Below are 18,937 nucleotides of genomic sequence, written 5' to 3'. Positions count from 1 at the left end.
CTCCGAATACTTTCGTGTGAAACAATTCGGACGAACTTCGTACAAAGAAACAAACTTAAAGGCACAATGCCGGCGAGCTAGCTGGAGGCTGCTAGCCTCCAATTTATCTACCAGAACGTGTTCAGATTGTTTGAAGGGCTTTTTTTCTTCTGACGCAACAAATCTGCATCAGAGACGTTTTTATACTTGTGATTTTAACCGAGTTTATTTCCGTGCCGTGTTTCGATGGATTGTTTCGGGATTTTGTGTTTTCCATCTCGTTGGCTCGTTAGCTAGCTAGAAGCGTGTCGATGTTTCCGTGAACATCGTCTGCTTTGCTTCTTTAACGGTGAGTTGGCTCGTTAACGAGGTCCGGTTCAGACCGGCGGCTGGTCGCAGTGAAACTCAGTGTTGTCTAATAAAGAGAAGAAATCTTTTCAGGGGTCAAAGGTTGCAGAAGTAAAAATCACAGTCAATTTTTTTAGCAGTGTTTAGCTAACAACGCACCAAAGCTATAAAAAACACACTTTGTTCAGTTCCTTCACGACTTCATCGTTTTTCTGTGAATGTTTAATTTTCTCAAAAATTACAAAACAATTTGTGGAATTTTTAGTGAGTTTTTTTTTTGCAGTGAAATTGCAGAAATTGGAAAACAATTGCAAATCAAAATTTGATGTTTTTTTCCTTCTGGACATCCCATAAATATTGTACCTGTAATGTGTTTTTCTTCCTGTGTTGAACTTAGAAAACCATCATGGAGCTCAAAGTGATGAAAAGAGTCTAAAAGTGACAAATTAGTCTGTGACTGAAATATAGAAACAAAGAATACATCTGCCTTCAAAATAAGAGCTTTAGACTGAAATATAGAAACAAAGAATACATCTGCCTTCAAAATAAGAGCTTTAGACTGTAATATAGAAACAAAGAATACATCTGCCTTCAAAATAAGAGCGTTAGACTGTAATATAGAAACAAAGAATACATCTGCCTTCAAAATAAGAGCTTTAGACTGTAATACAGAAACAAAGAATACAACTGCCTTCAAAATAAGAGCTTTACACGCTTTTTAAATCACATTCATTCAACACTAAAACAAACTCATTTAACGTGTTCCCACAAACCCCGTCACTTCCTGCTGTAGCGGTGAGCTAGCAGCAGTTTGTTTTGATGAAGAGGAGAGGGGGCGGAGCCTCGCTGGTTGGAAATGAACAGTCAGTGTTGGTAATAAAGTCCGTTTTATTTTGAAAGTGTGACTTTCAGCAGAGCTTCTGTTCACGATGTTTTTTTACGTAAAAATTGCAGAAATAAAAAAATATACATATTGTGGAGATTGTTTGAATTTACGTTAAATATTGCTACTGACGTGAAAGTTAAAGAAAGATCAGTGAATAAAAACACAAACTTGAAGCAGCGCCGACCCGTCAGCTGATCTCATAAAGGGCCGACACCCTCTGAACCTCAACATGGCCGCCGGTCACAGAGTCTGAAAACCAGGCTGAGATGGTTAAAGAGTGTTTATGAGGAGGAATATTCAGTCAGCGGATCCTCCGGAGGATCAGTTCGACAGGAAGCATGAGTCCAGCAGAGAGGAAGTTAACAAAATAAGAGTGCAACTGAACAGATGATGTTCTGATGAGGTCATCAGTGAGATTCAAACATTTTATTTTCTTTGACAAACAGAAGTTTCAACTTCCAGATTATTTTCTGAATCTTCGACAAAGTGCTTCATCAGATTTAACAAAGTGCTCAAACTTTATGGAGGAGTTTCGTCACCGTGACGACAAAACGACGGAAAGAAGAGCTTCAGATTCAAAAGAGACAAAAAGAAGTGATGAAGAGCGACACGCTGACTCTTCATCATCATCATCATCATCATCATCATCGTGGAACCGAGCGCAGGGATGTCGGCAAACACTCCGAAAATAATAAAACACATCATCAGCTGGTCCTCGGACCGGTTTAACACCACGACAGGAAGTCCGCACACGTTCTTTACACGTCACAATAAAAGCGTGGAATCAGAGCTGTAAACTGTTCGACAGAATAAATATACATTAAAAAAAACTTTTTAGATTCAATTCTACAAATTAATATTTAGTTTTCAGTCTGTTGGACACGAAGTTCACTGATTATATCTGGTTTACAAAAAACTGGCGTTACTTTGAAATCCGTCTGGACTTTATTTTTAGTCAGAATTTCGATTTTTAAAGAAATTTCAAAGGAAAGTAAACAAATGAATTTAATGAGAGATTAAAAGGAAAAGTTAAAGACGTTAATCTCTCATCAATGAAGGACATCAGTTTAATTTGAGTTTTAAAGAATGTTTTCTTTTTGATAAACCGACTCGGCAGGTTTCAGCTCTGAACGTTTGTTTTAAACAAACTTTAACAAATCAGTCAGAAATATCGACGACGACATGAACTGAGCTTTATGACATCATCGTTTCTCCTGCAGAGAAAGTGATAAACATCGTGAATCTTTCTTCCTCCGATCAGAATCATGTGTTTTTATAAACCAGGTAGAAATCAGATGTCTCCTGCTGAAACCATCTGAAACACTTGAACATTTTATTGATGAATGTGTTTGAGGTCCTGATGAAGGACGTGATGATGACGAGAAATAAAGTCTGTTCCTGTGAGGAAGAGGAGGAAGGTCTTCTTCTCTAACTCTGCCCGTTGCTGCTGATGTTGTTGTTCTTGCTCCTGGACGTCTTGGTGCTGCTGCCCCCTGCTGGCAGCTTCTGCTCGTCTCCGGTCAGCAGAGCTTTGATCTCCGACGGGATCTTCCCCTGATCCATCGCAGAGCACCACTGCTTGTACTGCAGAGACACAACGGATCGCATCAGGGACACGGACGACCAGCTGATCACGCCTGAGAGTCACCATGGCAACAGGTAAATGAAGATTCACCATGGTAACAAGTGAATAAAGATTCACCATGGTAACAAGTGAATAAAGATCCACCATGGTAACAAGTGAATAAAGATTCACCATGGTAACAAGTGAATAAAGATTCACCATGGTAACAAGTGAATAAAGATTCACCATGGTAACAAGTGAATAAAGATCCACCATGGTAACAAGTGAATAAAGATTCACCATGGTAACAAGTGAATAAAGATTCACCATGGTAACAAGTGAATAAAGATTCACCATGGTAACAAGTGAATAAAGATCCACCATGGTAACAAGTGAATAAAGATTCACCATGGTAACAAGTGAATAAAGATCCACCATGGTAACAAGTGAATAAAGATCCACCATGGTAACAAGTGAATAAAGATCCACCATGGCAACAAGTGAATAAAGATCCACCATAGAAACAAGTGAATAAAGATTCACCATGGCAACAAGTGAATAAAGATCCACCATAGGAACAAGTGAATAAAGATCCACCATAGAAACAAGTGAATAAAGATCCACCATGGCAACAAGTGAATAAAGATCCACCATGGCAACAAGTGAATAAAGATTCACCATGGCAACAAGTGAATAAAGATTCACCATGGCAACAAGTGAATAAAGATTCACCATGGCAACAAGTGAATAAAGATCCACCATAGGAACAAGTGAATAAAGATCCACCATGGCAACAAGTGAATAAAGATCCACCATAGAAACAAGTGAATAAAGATCCACCATGGCAACAAGTGAATAAAGATCCACCATGGCAACAAGTGAATAAAGATTCACCATGGCAACAAGTGAATAAAGATTCACCATGGCAACAAGTGAATAAAGATCCACCATAGGAACAAGTGAATAAAGATTCACCATAGAAACAAGTGAATAAAGATTCACCATGGTAACAAGTGAATAAAGATTCACCATGGTAACAAGTGAATAAAGATCCACCATAGAAACAAGTGAATAAAGATCCACCATGGCAACAAGTGAATAAAGATTCACCATGGCAACAAGTGAATAAAGATTCACCATGGCAACAAGTGAATAAAGATCCACCATAGGAACAAGTGAATAAAGATTCACCATAGAAACAAGTGAATAAAGATTCACCATAGAAACAAGTGAATAAAGATTCACCATGGTAACAAGTGAATAAAGATTCACCATGGTAACAAGTGAATAAAGATTCACCATAGAAACAAGTGAATAAAGATCCACCATGGTAACAAGTGAATAAAGATCCACCATGGTAACAAGTGAATAAAGATTCACCATAGAAACAAGTGAATAAAGATCCACCATGGCAACAAGTGAATAAAGATTCACCATGGCAACAAGTGAATAAAGATTCACCATGGCAACAAGTGAATAAAGATCCACCATGGTAACAAATGAATAAAGATCCACCATGGCAACAAATGAATAAAGATTCACCATGGCAACAAGTGAATAAAGATCCACCATGGCAACAAATGAATAAAGATTCACCATAGAAACAAGTGAATAAAGATTCACCATAGAAACAAGTGAATAAAGATCCGCCATGGCAACAAGTGAATAAAGATCCACCATGGTAACAAGTGAATAAAGATTCACCATAGAAACAAGTGAATAAAGATTCACCATAGAAACAAGTGAATAAAGATCCGCCATGGCAACAAGTGAATAAAGATCCGCCATGGCAACAAATGAATAAAGATTCACCATAGAAACAAGTGAATAAAGATCCACCATAGAAACAAGTGAATAAAGATCCACCATGGCAACAAGTGAATAAAGATCCACCATGGCAACAAGTGAATAAAGATTCACCATAGGAACAAGTGAATAAAGATTCACCATAGGAACAAGTGAATAAAGATTCACCATGGTAACAAGTGAATAAAGATTCACCATGGTAACAAGTGAATAAAGATCCACCATGGTAACAAGTGAATAAAGATTCACCATAGAAACAAGTGAATAAAGATCCACCATGGCAACAAGTGAATAAAGATCCGCCATGGCAACAAATGAATAAAGATTCACCATGGCAACAAGTGAATAAAGATTCACCATAGAAACAAGTGAATAAAGATTCACCATGGTAACAAGTGAATAAAGATTCACCATAGAAACAAGTGAATAAAGATTCACCATGGCAACAAGTGAATAAAGATTCACCATAGGAACAAGTGAATAAAGATCCACCATAGGAACAAGTGAATAAAGATTCACCATGGCAACAAGTGAATAAAGATTCACCATGGCAACAAATGAATAAAGATCCACCATGGCAACAAATGAATAAAGATCCGCCATGGTAACAAGTGAATAAAGATTCACCATAGAAACAAGTGAATAAAGATTCACCATAGAAACAAGTGAATAAAGATCCACCATGGCAACAAGTGAATAAAGATCCGCCATGGCAACAAATGAATAAAGATTCACCATGGCAACAAGTGAATAAAGATTCACCATAGGAACAAGTGAATAAAGATTCACCATGGCAACAAGTGAATAAAGATCCACCATAGGAACAAGTGAATAAAGATCCACCATGGTAACAAGTGAATAAAGATTCACCATGGCAACAAGTGAATAAAGATTCACCATAGAAACAAGTGAATAAAGATTCACCATAGAAACAAGTGAATAAAGATCCACCATGGCAACAAGTGAATAAAGATCCGCCATGGCAACAAATGAATAAAGATTCACCATGGCAACAAGTGAATAAAGATTCACCATAGAAACAAGTGAATAAAGATTCACCATGGTAACAAGTGAATAAAGATTCACCATAGAAACAAGTGAATAAAGATTCACCATGGCAACAAGTGAATAAAGATTCACCATAGGAACAAGTGAATAAAGATCCACCATAGGAACAAGTGAATAAAGATTCACCATGGCAACAAGTGAATAAAGATTCACCATGGCAACAAATGAATAAAGATCCACCATGGCAACAAATGAATAAAGATCCGCCATGGTAACAAGTGAATAAAGATTCACCATAGAAACAAGTGAATAAAGATTCACCATAGAAACAAGTGAATAAAGATCCACCATGGCAACAAGTGAATAAAGATCCGCCATGGCAACAAATGAATAAAGATTCACCATGGCAACAAGTGAATAAAGATTCACCATAGGAACAAGTGAATAAAGATTCACCATGGCAACAAGTGAATAAAGATCCACCATAGGAACAAGTGAATAAAGATCCACCATAGGAACAAGTGAATAAAGATTCACCATGGCAACAAGTGAATAAAGATTCACCATAGAAACAAGTGAATAAAGATCCACCATGGCAACAAGTGAATAAAGATTCACCATGGCAACAAATGAATAAAGATTCACCATGGCAACAAGTGAATAAAGATCCACCATGGCAACAAATGAATAAAGATCCACCATGGCAACAAATGAATAAAGATCCACCATGGCAACAAGTGAATAAAGATCCGCCATGGTAACAAGTGAATAAAGATCCACCATAGGAACAAGTGAATAAAGATTCACCATGGCAACAAGTGAATAAAGATTCACCATGGCAACAAATGAATAAAGATTCACCATGGCAACAAGTGAATAAAGATTCACCATAGAAACAAGTGAATAAAGATTCACCATAGAAACAAGTGAATAAAGATTCACCATGGCAACAAGTGAATATAAAAGTCTTTAAAAGAGGACAGTAGACCTCCTCACCATCTCCAGCTCCTCCCGCAGGGCGCAGATGGCTCTCTCCTTGCTGGACACCAGTTCTTCCAGGTACTGGTACCGCAGCTTCTTCCGGGCCCGGCACTCTCTGGCGCTCTGCCGGCTGCGCTCCAGTTTGGCCTTCAGGTCGATCTTTGCCGGTTTGCGTCCACGTTTTCCCGGTTTCTTCACTTTACCAGCGACCATCTGATGACACAGCAGAAAAATATTCAACCGGAGCCACAGAGACTCGACCAGAGGGAGGTTCTCCTCCATCTGGACCACTTCAGACCTGGTCCAGATTAAAACCTGCAACGTGTGGAGGTCAGACCTGGATTTGGGAAAATTTATTCCAGGTTTGACCAGTGTGGTGGTTTTAGATTAATCTGGTTTAATGTGGTCTGGATGTTAAAAGCAAATCGCTGAAATGTCCTTTTTAAAAAAAAAAAATGTTTACAAACTTAATAAAGTTTTGTTAAAGTTCAGACTTTATCTAAAACATCTAAAACACAATCTGGAAGTTAACTTTCCCATCAAGTGACTAAACCATCAGATAACTAGTCTTGTTAGTCACTAACTAGCTGAACATGTTTGAGACGCCAGATGAAATGACGTCAGTTTATTGGTTTCAGATGAAATGACGTCAGTTTATTGGTTTCAGATAAAATGACGTCAGTAACGGATCAATACAAACACTGATAGTTAGCTAACATTAGCTTCAGCTAGCTTCGTCTCTTCCGCCTGCAGGTAAACAGACACTAACTAGAACTAACGACGAGACTAACCGACCGTTTTAACGTGAACCAGATAACTCCGTTAACCAGCTAAGGATGGTTAGCGTTAGCAGCCGTTAGCTCCTCACCTTGTTCTCGTCCATGTTGGTTCAGCTGACGTCACCTCCGGTCCGCGGGACGATCAGATGGATCCGAGAGACACGAAGAAGAAACGAACCGAGTCGGTCCGCGGGGAAAATCTACCGAACAGACAAAACAAACAAAACGGAGATCGTCGGTGGGACGTTTTCTCTTGTTTACATCGCGTTTCCTGTCGACGTTACGCGCTTACGTCACTAATTATAGCGCTCGTTATTTTTTTTAAAGAAATCTTTATTGACTAAAATAAACTTGGACAAACCAGAGTGTACACAGGAAACGGTAAAACAAACACGTTCATAAAATACATAATTTACTCGTAAAATTCTAAAGAAATTAAATAATTTAGCTTTGTGTTTTTTCATTTCATTTTCATTTCCACGTTAATTATTTTACTGTTTAAGTCAAATTAATTCATAAATGAAATTGTGGTTTTATTTTTCATTTATTGTATCATAGTATTCATTTTATGTATTTGTTATCAACTAATTTAACTTTAACAATTACAAAAAATGTGTCCAGTTCATGTTTATATTACACTTCTGTTTTTAAAATAACTTTATTGAAAAAATAATTAAAAAGCACAACAGGAGGCGTCATCATTGATCAGATATTGATTTATTTACAGTAGTTTGGTTCTGAATTCTGATTATTGACAAAACAAAACAAAAACACCTTAAGAAGAGAAAAAGATGGTAGATGGTTTATTAATGACCAGTGGAGATATTTCTGTTACTGACCAGCGACAAACTTACAACCAGCAAATATGAACTGATGATGATTATTGATCTGCTATAAATAAACATCTAAATTAATCAGCACTGTTCCACTAAATTGCTTCATATTTTCACTTAAATATGACTTCAATTTACCCATTAATTTACATTTTATGAAGGTATCTGAATGAAATTAAAGCGACAATAAATTGCCTGTGATGTACTTATGTATTTAAGGATTATTTAAAGAGTTTAAGGAATTTTAAAGGGACAAAAATCCCTTTAAACTGACCAGGTAACATGAAATCCACGGTTTTTCAATTGAGGTGAATATTTAAGGATTTAATCCCTTTAAATAGATTTTCATTTGAATCTTACTGCTTTAAGGGATTTCGTATTCGTTCCTTAAACACCCCTTAATTTATGACAATACTGAATGAAAAAAACTTAAATGATAAAAAAAAACCTTCAAGTTATCAGTTTTAAAGGCTTTTAAGCTGAACGTGTTCCTTTACGAGATGAAGCGGGACGTTAAACGGTTTGTGTTCTGATCTGATGAACGTGTTGCTTGGAGGTAAATTAAAGGAAACGTCTCTGCAGCGTCGAACCGACGGCAAGCCGAAGGAAGTTCACGGCTTCCAGACGAGAGCAGAGGACCGTCCGTACAAAAGCTCCGTCTGACATTATTTACAAGGTAAACAGGATATTTACAAACAAACAGCTTCAGGAGACAAATAGCAGCGAGTCATCGTTCAGCCTCTCAGACCTCCGTCCAGCGTCAGCGTCCCAAACCTGCAGCGCAAATACATCAAAATACAGTTTTATCATTTTTCTGCTCAGATTTGTGAACATAGAAAGTATTTGCAGCCTGTGAGAGTTTCTGTGTTTTGTGAGCGACCTCTCTAAGAAGTGGTTGTTCTCCGCCAGCTCCTTCACTACTCCCTCCATCTCCTCCTTCAGCTTCTTCATCCTGAAACACAGCACAGTCACTTCCTGCCCAGCTGACTGATACTGATGATGATGATGATGATGAAGAGTAAAGGCAGGCCTCACCCCAGCGTCATCTCCACCAGTGTGTTCTGGCTCAGGTAGGCTTGAGGCTTCATCCCGCTGGACACCAGAGGAAGAACCTTCTGAGGCAGCTGTTCCTGCAGCTGCAACACAAACCGCTCAACATTCAATATTACATTTAACTTTACAGTTTAACTTATAATATTATAACAGATTCAACATGAAATTTAACTTGAACTCTTATTTTAATAAATCTGTTGTTGTGTGTTCATCAGTTTGTCAAATAAACAATAAAATAAACGTCAACATTCTTTTTATAAAGAAATTCTGCATTTATTTCTGTATTTAAAATCCACTAAAATACTTTATATAAATATGTATTACATTAGTTTATTTCCTTTTAAAAAATTAATATGAATAAAATAGAAATGTGAGCATTGAAAGTTTTCTAAGGATGAAACTAAACACCTTAAAATGCACCAAATACTGTTAAAATTATTCCTTAAATTTCATCTTATTACATTTTAATGGTATTTGGTAGATTTAAAAATGTTTTAAACAAATAATGAAGTTGATGATTTGACACCTTGTGAAGACGTTTGAAGGAAAACTACAATAAAATCAGTTTTTTAAACTAAAACTACCACAAATTAGATCAGCTGTTAAAATGAGCCCCTTCCACTTTGTTTGTTGTCTGTTGTTGTTGTTTACCTTGATGGCCCGCTCCATCAGCATGGTGACCTCCTTCTCGGTGCTGATCAGCTGACCTGACAGGCTGATCAGCTGCTTCCTCACGTGATGAACTTTCCTGAAAACAAACGGAGAGAAGAAGCTTCAACACTCGAGTGTTGCCGAGCAACGGAGGGCCCAATCAGAGCAAGCTGAGCCCACTTCCTGTTCGACACATCATTAACTCTTAAAACCCCCATGCAAGATGGAGATGGTTTGGTTCGGTTAGGTTAGGTTAGAGTTAGGTTAGGTTAGAGTTAGGTTAGGTTAGAGTTAGGTTGGAGTTAGAGTTAGGTTAGGTTAGAGTTAGGTTAGGTTAGAGTTAGGTTAGGTTGGAGTTAGAGTGCAGGGAACTGATCCCCCCCTCCGAATGAACGGTGGAAAGGTGAAGCACGGGCCCTCAACCAGGTAGGTCTCCCAGTCCAAAATCACTCCCCCCTGTCTTGTACTTCACGGCTGGTAAGGAGGGTCCAAACTAAAAATAAAAAAATAAAAAACAAAAAAACAAAACAAAAGAAAAGAAAAAAGCAAAAACTCTAAATGTTTTTGCAAGCTAATGTGCCTGTCGCGACGTTTCGACTTTTATTAGTCTTCTTCAGGCAATTGGCACATGAAAAATAAAAAGACTAAACTAAAAAAGATAAAGATATAAAAAAGATTAAAAAAAAACTCATACTTACCTGTTGGCCGTGAGGTCTTAGGTTAGAGTTAGGTTAGGTTAGAGTTAGAGTTAGAGTTAGGTTAGGTTAGAGTTAGAGTTAGAGTTAGGTTAGGTTAGAGTTAGGTTAGAGTTAGAGTTAGAGTTAGAGTTAGGTTAGGTTAGAGTTAGGTTAGGTTAGAGTTAGAGTTAGAGTTAGGTTAGAGTTAGAGTTAGAGTTAGGCTAGGTTAGAGTTAGGTTAGGTTAGAGTTAGGTTAGGTTAGAGTTAGGTTAGGTTAGGTTAGAGTTAGGTTAGGTTAGGTTAGAGTTAGAGTTAGAGTTAGGTTAGAGTTAGAGTTAGAGTTAGAGTTAGAGTTAGGTTAGAGTTAGAGTTAGAGTTAGGCTAGGTTAGAGTTAGGCTAGAGTTAGGTTAGGTTAGAGTTAGGTTAGGTTAGGTTAGAGTTAGGTTAGGTTAGGTTAGAGTTAGAGTTAGAGTTAGGTTAGAGTTAGAGTTAGGTAGTTACTTTATTAATCCCTGAGGGGAAATGTTTTCGCTACAGCAGCATACAGAAGCAACAAGATAATAATAGAATAATAGAAAGCAATAAAATAGCAGTAAAATATTAAATATAAAATGCACAGTGTATACAGTATATATCTATATATATTATATACAAACAACCAAGAACACAGACAACAGTGTTATTGTTGTGTGATGGATTTTGCCAGAGGTGAGTTATTGTACAGTCTTAATGAGTGACAGGTGATGGAGATGAGTGACAGGTGATGGAAACGTTACCTCATCCACTCCTCGCTCTTGGAGATGAAGAGGCGGTACTTCATGGCGCATTCCTCCGTGAACAGAGATCGAGCTTTACTGGCGTGAAGAACCAACTTCTGCCTGTCGGAGAAACGAGAAACACGGTGAGGAGGAACCCTGACGGAGGAGGAACCCTGACGGAGTTACTTACTTATCGAACTTGTGGATCTGTTCCTCGTTGTACGGGAGACCTGAACACAGAACAGAAGACAAAATAAATAATAAGTGAAATGTAATAAAAAGTTCATTAAAAGTAATAAATAATTTACTCAATAGTAATAAATTGTTACCATAAAGTAATAAATAGTTAGCGAAAAGTGATAAATCATTGAGATAGCTAAAATATTGGAAGAAATAATCAGTATAGCTAACTAGCATGGAGCTGCTAACTAACTAGCATGGAGCTGCGGTGTGAACTCACGTCTCTCAGCTTTGTCCTTCTTGAACTGCTGGTAGATGGCCGTGATGGCGTCCAGCAGAACTTTGATTTTCTCCACACTGCGGAGAAAAACTCTCATCGTCAGTCTCTGGATCATCAAACATCCCATAATTTACTGTGTTTGAACACCTGCGGCCTTACTTCCTGTCCTCGGGGTGCGTCCCCACTTGTTGCGTCCAGCCGTCGGTCAGCACGCCGCCGGACAGGAACTTACTCTTGATGTCTTGTGCTGTTCGTTCGATCGGCTCCAACGAGCCGGAGATCTGCACGTAAACAGGTTATGATGTAGTAATACACATAGCAACCAACCTACACCTTAGCAACCACGTGGTAACAACCAACCTACACCTGAGCAACCACGTGGTAACAACCAACCTACACCTTAGCAACCACGTGGTAACAACCAACCTACACCTGAGCAACCACGTGGTAACAACCAACCTACACCTTAGCAACCACGTGGTAACAACCAATCTACACCTTAGCAACCACGTGGTAACAACCAACCTACACCTTAGCAACCACGTGGTAACAACCAATCTACACCTTAGCAACCACGTGGTAACAACCAACCTACACCTTAGCAACCACGTGGTAACAACCAATCTACACCTTAGCAACCACGTGGTAACAACCAATCTACACCTTAGCAACCACGTGGTAACAACCAACCTACACCTTAGCAACCACGTGGTAACAACCAACCTACACCTTAGCAACCACGTGGTAACAACCAACCTACACCTTAGCAACCACGTGGTAACAACCAATCTACACCTTAGCAACCACGTGGTAACAACCAATCTACACCTTAGCAACCACGTGATAACAACCAACCTACACCTTAGCAACCACGTGGTAACAACCAACCTACACCTTAGCAACCACGTGGTAACAACCAATCTACACCTTAGCAACCACGTGGTAACAACCAACCTACACCTTAGCAACCACGTGGTAACAACCAATCTACACCTTAGCAACCACGTGGTAACAACCAACCTACACCTTAGCAACCACGTGGTAACAACCAACCTACACCTTAGCAACCACGTGGTAACAACCAATCTACACCTTAGCAACCACGTGGTAACAACCAACCTACACCTTAGCAACCACGTGGTAACAACCAATCTACACCTTAGCAACCACATGGTAACAACCAACCTACACCTTAGCAACCACGTGGTAACAACCAATCCACACCTTAGCAACCACGTGGTAACAACCAACCGACACCTTAGCAACCACGTGGTAACAACCAACCTATACCTTAGCAACCACGTGGTAACAACCAACCTACACCTTAGCAACCACGTGGTAACAACCAACCTACACCTTAGCAACCACGTGGTAACAACCAATCTACACCTTAGCAACCACATGGTAACAACCAACCTACACCTTAGCAACCACGTGGTAACAACCAATCTACACCTTAGTAACCACATACTAACGTCTGAACTACCTGTAACACCTTAGCAACCATACGTTACAAACTACACAAAATACCGTAGCAACCGTAAGCTAGTTCTTTACGAACAACCCAAAGCCATATGCTAATTTAAACTGAAACACTTTAGCAAACATGTGCTAGTTGTTTAGGAAGTAACGCCATAGCAACCAGGTGCTAATAAATGTCATTTCTAATATTGAGGCCTTAGGAACCACCGAGCTACATCACGTCCTTCAGGTGGAGTTTGGTTCGTGAAGTAAACCACGAACAAAGATGTAGAAGAAGACGAGGACTCACTCGGAGGACTTTCTTGTGCATGTCGGAGATCTCGTCGTACTCTGAGGACATCATGTTGGCTTGCATCAACACCTCGAACCTGAACACAGCAGCGGAGTTGTCATCTCCTCGTTAATCAATCAACTCTGGACTCGTCGTCTCAGTTCTTCGTTATTGACGGTTCATTAAAAGACGTGATTCACTCACAGCTGCTCGGTCTTCTCCAGCGTCTGCGTGCAGTAGCTACAGAGGTGGAAGACCTCCGACTTCTTGTGCAAGATCTCGCTGTAGTCCTCCTTCATCAGCTCTCTGCATCAACCGCACAACCAAACCGCCGAGTCATCGTGAGGAACGTCTGTCTCACTGCGTACTAACTTCATAACTGACCGACTGACAGATTTACATAAATATTCAGATCTACTTCCTGTTTGTAAAGTTGAAGATGGTCGCCGACAGGAAGTGAACTCACATCAAACCTCGGACTCCTTTTCGCACCAGTTCCTGATAAACCAGCAGAGACTCGGACGTCTTCCACAGGTGTCCCACGTCTCCTGCAAAAGTCTGACGAACAACACCGGGCAGTTTCAGAACACGTCATGTGACCTGCCTCGGTTCACAGGGTTAAAGACATATTTTCTGACATTTTATGGACCTAAAGTCTCATTTAAAAGAAAGGAGTCCCGAGAGTCTGATGAGCGCTGTTAGTTCGGTACCTTCGCGTAGCTGGCGTCGAGGTCGAGATCGTAACGAGGCTGAACTTTAGGAGGACTCGCTGTGAAAACAGGAAAACAGCAGTTTGAATTTGTAGCTTTCTGTGAATCAACAGAGGAACGTCGACACGGAGAAGATATGAAGGTGCGTACGGTCCTCGAAGATGAGTCCCACGGTGGCGACGGACTCGCGGCTGACCAGCATGATGGGGTTGTCCCTGGAGGTCTTGGGGAAGGTCTTGGCCTGGCGGTTGGGGTCCAGGACGAGGCGGCGGCCCTCGTACAGCAGCTCCTGGTTGTGCAGAGGGATGCTGCTCCTGCGGCTCAGCAGCTCCTGGAACAGCGCCGCCCTGTGGACGAGGAGCGGCAGCTCGTCAGTCCGACCTCCTCGGAGCTCGACGGAGGACGGCGGAGGAAACGGGACTCACGTGTTGTACTCGTGGATGTAGACGTGGTGCAGCGTGGCCTGCTGCAGGCTGAACAGGTAAACCACGGTCCGGTGCAGGATGTCGTTGGTCTCGGCGAAGAACTGGTCGAAGCCCCAACACTTCTCCTGGTCGGCCTCCAGGATGTTGGCGAGGACTGGAGTCAGGAGGCTCTGAAGACCCCTGAAACACCCGGAGACACAACGACCACATCACTTTGAAACTCATGGATGTTCGATGCGTGCACGAGAGGGCGGTGTTGTAGTTCTTAGTGTGACCTGATGGGGGCGGTGTTGTAGTTCTTAGTGTGACCTGATGGGGGCGGTGTTGTAGTTCTTTATGTGACCTGATGGGGGCGGTGTTGTAGTTCTTAGTGTGACCTGATGGGGGCGGTGTTGTAGTTCTTTATGTGACCTGATGGGGGCGGTGCTGTAGCATGTTGCGTACTTGGACAGACTGCAGGACACCGGCATCTCGGTGCTCCACTCAATCTTCCCGTTCTCACACTTCTGGTGTCCGGAGATCGTCCCCGACGGCTTCTCCGTGATGATTTTATACCTGCGACACAAACACAAGTCAGATAACAGCGAGTTCAAACCGTCGCCGTGGGAAACGCCGGCGGTTCTCGGAGCTCCTACATGACTTCCTTGTTCCTGCGCGGCCCTTCGAACGGTCTGAAGGGGAGGCTGCCGGTGGCGGCGTGGTAGAAGGTGACGCCGATGCTCCACAGGTCCACCGTGGCGCCGTACTTCTTCTGGTGGTCCTTCCTCAGCACGGCGCGCTCGTACATGTCGGGGTGCTGCGGGAAACACACAAAGAAGAGTTAGCGCCGGGTCAAAGGTCAGCAGGCGCACACACGAGGTCACTCAACAGGTGCGTTTGTTTCCCTCACCAGGTATTCCTCGGTGCCGTACAGGGACACGAACTGCTCGTCGTCCTCGAGCTCTCTGGCGGCTCCGAAGTCGGTGAGCTTGTAGACGGAGCGTCCGTCCTCTCCGATCACCCTCATGATGTTTCCCGGTTTGATGTCCCGGTGGACGATGCCGTACTCTCTCAGGTGGTTCATACCTGCCACTGCAGGAGGAGCAACAGCCAATCAGAGAGCAGTAACAGTAATCACTTTATAAACACGCTGTAATGTGAGGACGTGAACGTGTTCCTCACCGACATCGTGGAGGACGATGAGGAACTCGTCCTCGGGGAGTCCGTAGGCGTTGGACGACTCCTCCAGGACGGTGTAGAGGCTCCCGCAGGGGCAGTACTCCATCACCAGCACCTTGTGACGGGTGTTGGACTGAGGAGGAAGACGAGGACGTTAGAGACGTGTTTTCTAACCGGAGGTGAAGTGTCTCGTGGTACCGACCTCTTCCTCCACCGCGAACAGCTTCACGATGTTCTTGTGGTTGAGTTTCTTCAGAACCTCGAACTCTCTCATCTGGACGTCGAGCGGCCGCAGAAAACTCAGGTTGTTAAAAACCTTGACGGCGTACAAGTCGCCCGTTTTCTGCAGACAAAACAAAAACAATCAACACTTTTTGAATCGTTCTTTGAGTTTCAGATCTTCAGTTCAAACACGTCGACGAATCGTCGCTCTGATCCAGAAGCAGTTCGTACTTTGTGTCGGCCGCGGTAGACGTTGGCCGTGGCTCCCTGACCCAGCAGGTCTGAGATCAGCCACAGGTAGTTGGTGGTGCTCTGCATCCTGTCGGCTGCAACTGGTCCTGGAAACGCAGCGGAAAACTCAGGATCAATAAACCAGCCAGAAGTGATCAGTGCATTACCACCAGCTGACCAAATCACTGATCAGCTCATCATCGGATCAATAAACTTATCAATACGTCACACGCGGTAAACTAAACCCAGAAGTCCCGCCCACTTCACAAACAAACTCGTAAATAAAAAGCTGGACTGACTGACAGACGTCCATCAATCTACCGATTAACAAAAACGAATAAAAGCTTCCCCGCAGCGTCGCTCGGTACGTGATGACGTCACGGTGGGAAATTCCCCTCCGAGGCCTCAAACAATAGAAAAAGGTGCAGTGAGCGCGTGACGTGGCGGTGACGCAGCAGACGTGAACAGTTGAACGCGTTAAAAGGTTCGAACCTGCCGTTAACGGGACGGTCCGTGATGTCAGAGGGGTCCGCGGGGCCGTTAACGGGACGGTCCGTGATGTCAGAGGGGTCCGCGGGGCCGTTAACGGGACGGTCCGTGATGTCAGAGGGGTCCGCGGGGCCGTTAACGGGACGGTCCGTGATGTCAGAGGGGTCCGCGGGGACGGCACGAGCCGTTAAAATGTCGGAGCTGCTCTCTGTATTTTCACTTTCGCTCGCGCACGCTCACCGACTCCCGCGTCGAGGCGACAAGCTGTCCGTTTGAACCGTACCGGTACACCGGGGCCATTAGCTCACGCGCCGAGTCGCCCCGGCCCGTTTTAATGTAATAAAACGTTTCGTTTCTATTTTGTTTATTTCCTCACCGTTCTGTCTGCGGCCTCTTCTTCCGCTGGTCCCTGGTCACGTGACAGCTGCAGTCTAATCAGAGGGCTGAAGGGGGTCATTACGTCATTACCGTAACACACAGACGAGCAGCGCCATAATAATAAACTGCGCAAAATATCTGTCAACATGTGGGATTTTTTTTGATCGATCCGCTCTTCAAACTGTTTATATTTTCAACTGCTGCATCATTTATGACCCAAAACAACGAACAGCTGAGAGACGCCTCCGTGAAGGAGGTGATGCGCCGAACCGGATCCGTTATTACGGTAAAAGAGAAGGAAAAGGAAACCTGGAAATCAACATGATACAGATCACTTACATAACTAATAAATACATCTCTGCTCATTGCTGATGGAAAGGACACCACTATAATAACTGTAAATCACTGCGGTATTAATCTGTTCTCCCTCATCAGGGCTGTAGCAGATTTTAGAAACGGTCCCCTAAAATAATTCTTTATTTAATAATTGATTTATCTGCCAATATTTTATTACTTTACCTTTTGGAAGTGTAATATTTCTATAATTCCACTGGTTTTATTTATACACCTCCAAATCAAAACATACGTTATCTCTGAGGTCGAGACTTCATGTCGTAGTTTTATATTTTTCAGTTTTGTTCTAATTAAATGTAGTTTTTCTGATTTCAGTGACTTTTCTCCTTAAAATAAAGAATCATCACACAGACACGGAGGTAAAAGTTCACTCACTTTATATTTAACAAAATGAAAAAAAAAAAAATCAGCATTTGATGAGTTACAACAGCTTATGGTGGCAGCGGGACGGGCCGTCCAGGTCCGCCCGGTGCTCCGGGTCATCCTGAAAACAGACGAACCGCAAACGTTCTCGCAAAACAGCACCGCGAGATCAAAACGGACGAAGGACGACGTTCCAGAAACTAACTTCCGTTTCGCCGCCTTTTCAACCGTTTCTACTTCCTGTGAACCTTTTTCATCCACGTTCATCACGACCCGAAGCTGCGACGTTTTAAACTTCACGTTTGGAAATCCGATTCGTGTTCGACGACGAAGTCTGAACGGAGTCGGACGTTTTTCTGGTAAATTATTCCCACAAAGAACTTAAAGTTGGAACTTCACGTGGTTTCCTCTTTGATCCGGTTCTTCCTGATTTAAAAACACTTTCAGGTTTTAAAGGCCGACAGTGAAAAACAAAGAGTTGTTTTTTTTAAATCTCATCATTTCAGATGCATTTTTTTTTAGCAAAAATTTTGTTTCTTTTGTAGAAATTTCTTTTACATTTCAAACACGGATCAATAACTCGTGATTTTATTCCCAAATATTCCATTATTTCCAAAAAGTTCCACTTTGAGCTTTTACATTTAATTTTGTTCATGTTTGACATCGAAGATCAGATTTTACACATCAAACGGTTTCACAAAAAAAACACAAAAAAAAACTCGATGGAAACGGACGACGATGAGATGAGAAGTCAGAACAGATTATTGATCAGGAGGAACGACGTTCTCCGTCAGAGGAAATCATTCACGCAGAAAGTCTCCGACACCAAACAGACGTTTAAAATCAGCTTCATCTCACAAACGTCCGTCACAGTTTCTCTCATTTTGTACCGAAATCAGCTGAAACAACAAAAAGTCCCGTAAAGTGCAGTCAGGAAATGAGAACCTCTCCCAGAACAAAGATTACTGCGACGCTGAAGACCCCCCAGGGAGGGGCAGGAAGTGATCGTACCACAGGAAGTGATCGTACCACAGGAAGTGATCGTACCACAGGAAGTGATCGTACCACA

General features: G+C 41.9%; 3 protein-coding genes across 4 annotated transcripts in view; 1 reads left to right on the top strand and 2 right to left on the bottom strand.

Annotated features, from left to right (window-relative positions):
* The window catches only part of gpr19 (G protein-coupled receptor 19), a 6,619-nt gene extending 5,095 nt beyond the window's left edge, over positions 1–1,524 (top strand). The window contains exon 2 of the mRNA XM_069139443.1: positions 1–1,524. This exon is cut by the window's left edge and continues 1,275 nt beyond it. Coding sequence (XP_068995544.1) covers positions 1–20 — 20 coding nt within the window. The 3' untranslated portion in view covers positions 21–1,524.
* Positions 1,525–1,624: 100 nt separating this feature from the next.
* Positions 1,625–7,633, bottom strand: crebl2 (cAMP responsive element binding protein-like 2). The gene is made up of 3 exons (XM_069139444.1): positions 7,441–7,633; positions 6,588–6,785; positions 1,625–2,797 (listed from the first exon to the last, which is right to left on the bottom strand). The coding sequence occupies exons 1-3, from the start codon at positions 7,453–7,455 to the stop codon at positions 2,642–2,644; spliced, it is 369 nt and encodes a 122-aa protein (XP_068995545.1). The 5' UTR covers positions 7,456–7,633; the 3' UTR covers positions 1,625–2,641.
* A 416-nt stretch (positions 7,634–8,049) lies between these two features.
* On the bottom strand, positions 8,050–17,203 carry tbk1 (TANK-binding kinase 1). Of its 2 annotated transcripts, none has more exons than XM_069139432.1 (21): positions 17,150–17,203; positions 16,285–16,391; positions 16,034–16,174; positions 15,835–15,964; positions 15,563–15,744; positions 15,309–15,469; positions 15,118–15,228; positions 14,674–14,853; positions 14,399–14,595; positions 14,249–14,307; positions 14,005–14,096; positions 13,743–13,844; positions 13,557–13,635; positions 11,945–12,066; positions 11,786–11,862; positions 11,516–11,555; positions 11,344–11,445; positions 9,889–9,985; positions 9,220–9,320; positions 9,065–9,136; positions 8,050–8,958 (listed from the first exon to the last, which is right to left on the bottom strand). In XM_069139432.1, exons 2-21 carry the CDS (start codon positions 16,369–16,371, stop codon positions 8,919–8,921), a joined length of 2,172 nt encoding a protein of 723 aa, XP_068995533.1. In that variant the 5' UTR covers positions 16,372–16,391; positions 17,150–17,203; the 3' UTR covers positions 8,050–8,918. The 2 variants fall into 2 exon arrangements, with proteins under 2 accessions (XP_068995533.1, XP_068995534.1); XM_069139433.1 differs by lacking the exon at positions 17,150–17,203 and adding an exon at positions 16,777–17,087.
* Between the last annotated feature and the right edge of the window lie 1,734 nt (positions 17,204–18,937).

The sequence above is a fragment of the Embiotoca jacksoni genome, unplaced genomic scaffold (genome assembly GCF_022577435.1).
Source record: "Embiotoca jacksoni isolate LCO1_2020_lvr unplaced genomic scaffold, fEmbJac1.0.p SCAF_82, whole genome shotgun sequence".
Classification (NCBI taxonomy): domain Eukaryota; kingdom Metazoa; phylum Chordata; class Actinopteri; family Embiotocidae; genus Embiotoca; species Embiotoca jacksoni.
Note: the sequence above shows the minus strand (reverse complement) of the source record. Positions and strands in the feature narration are given on the sequence as shown.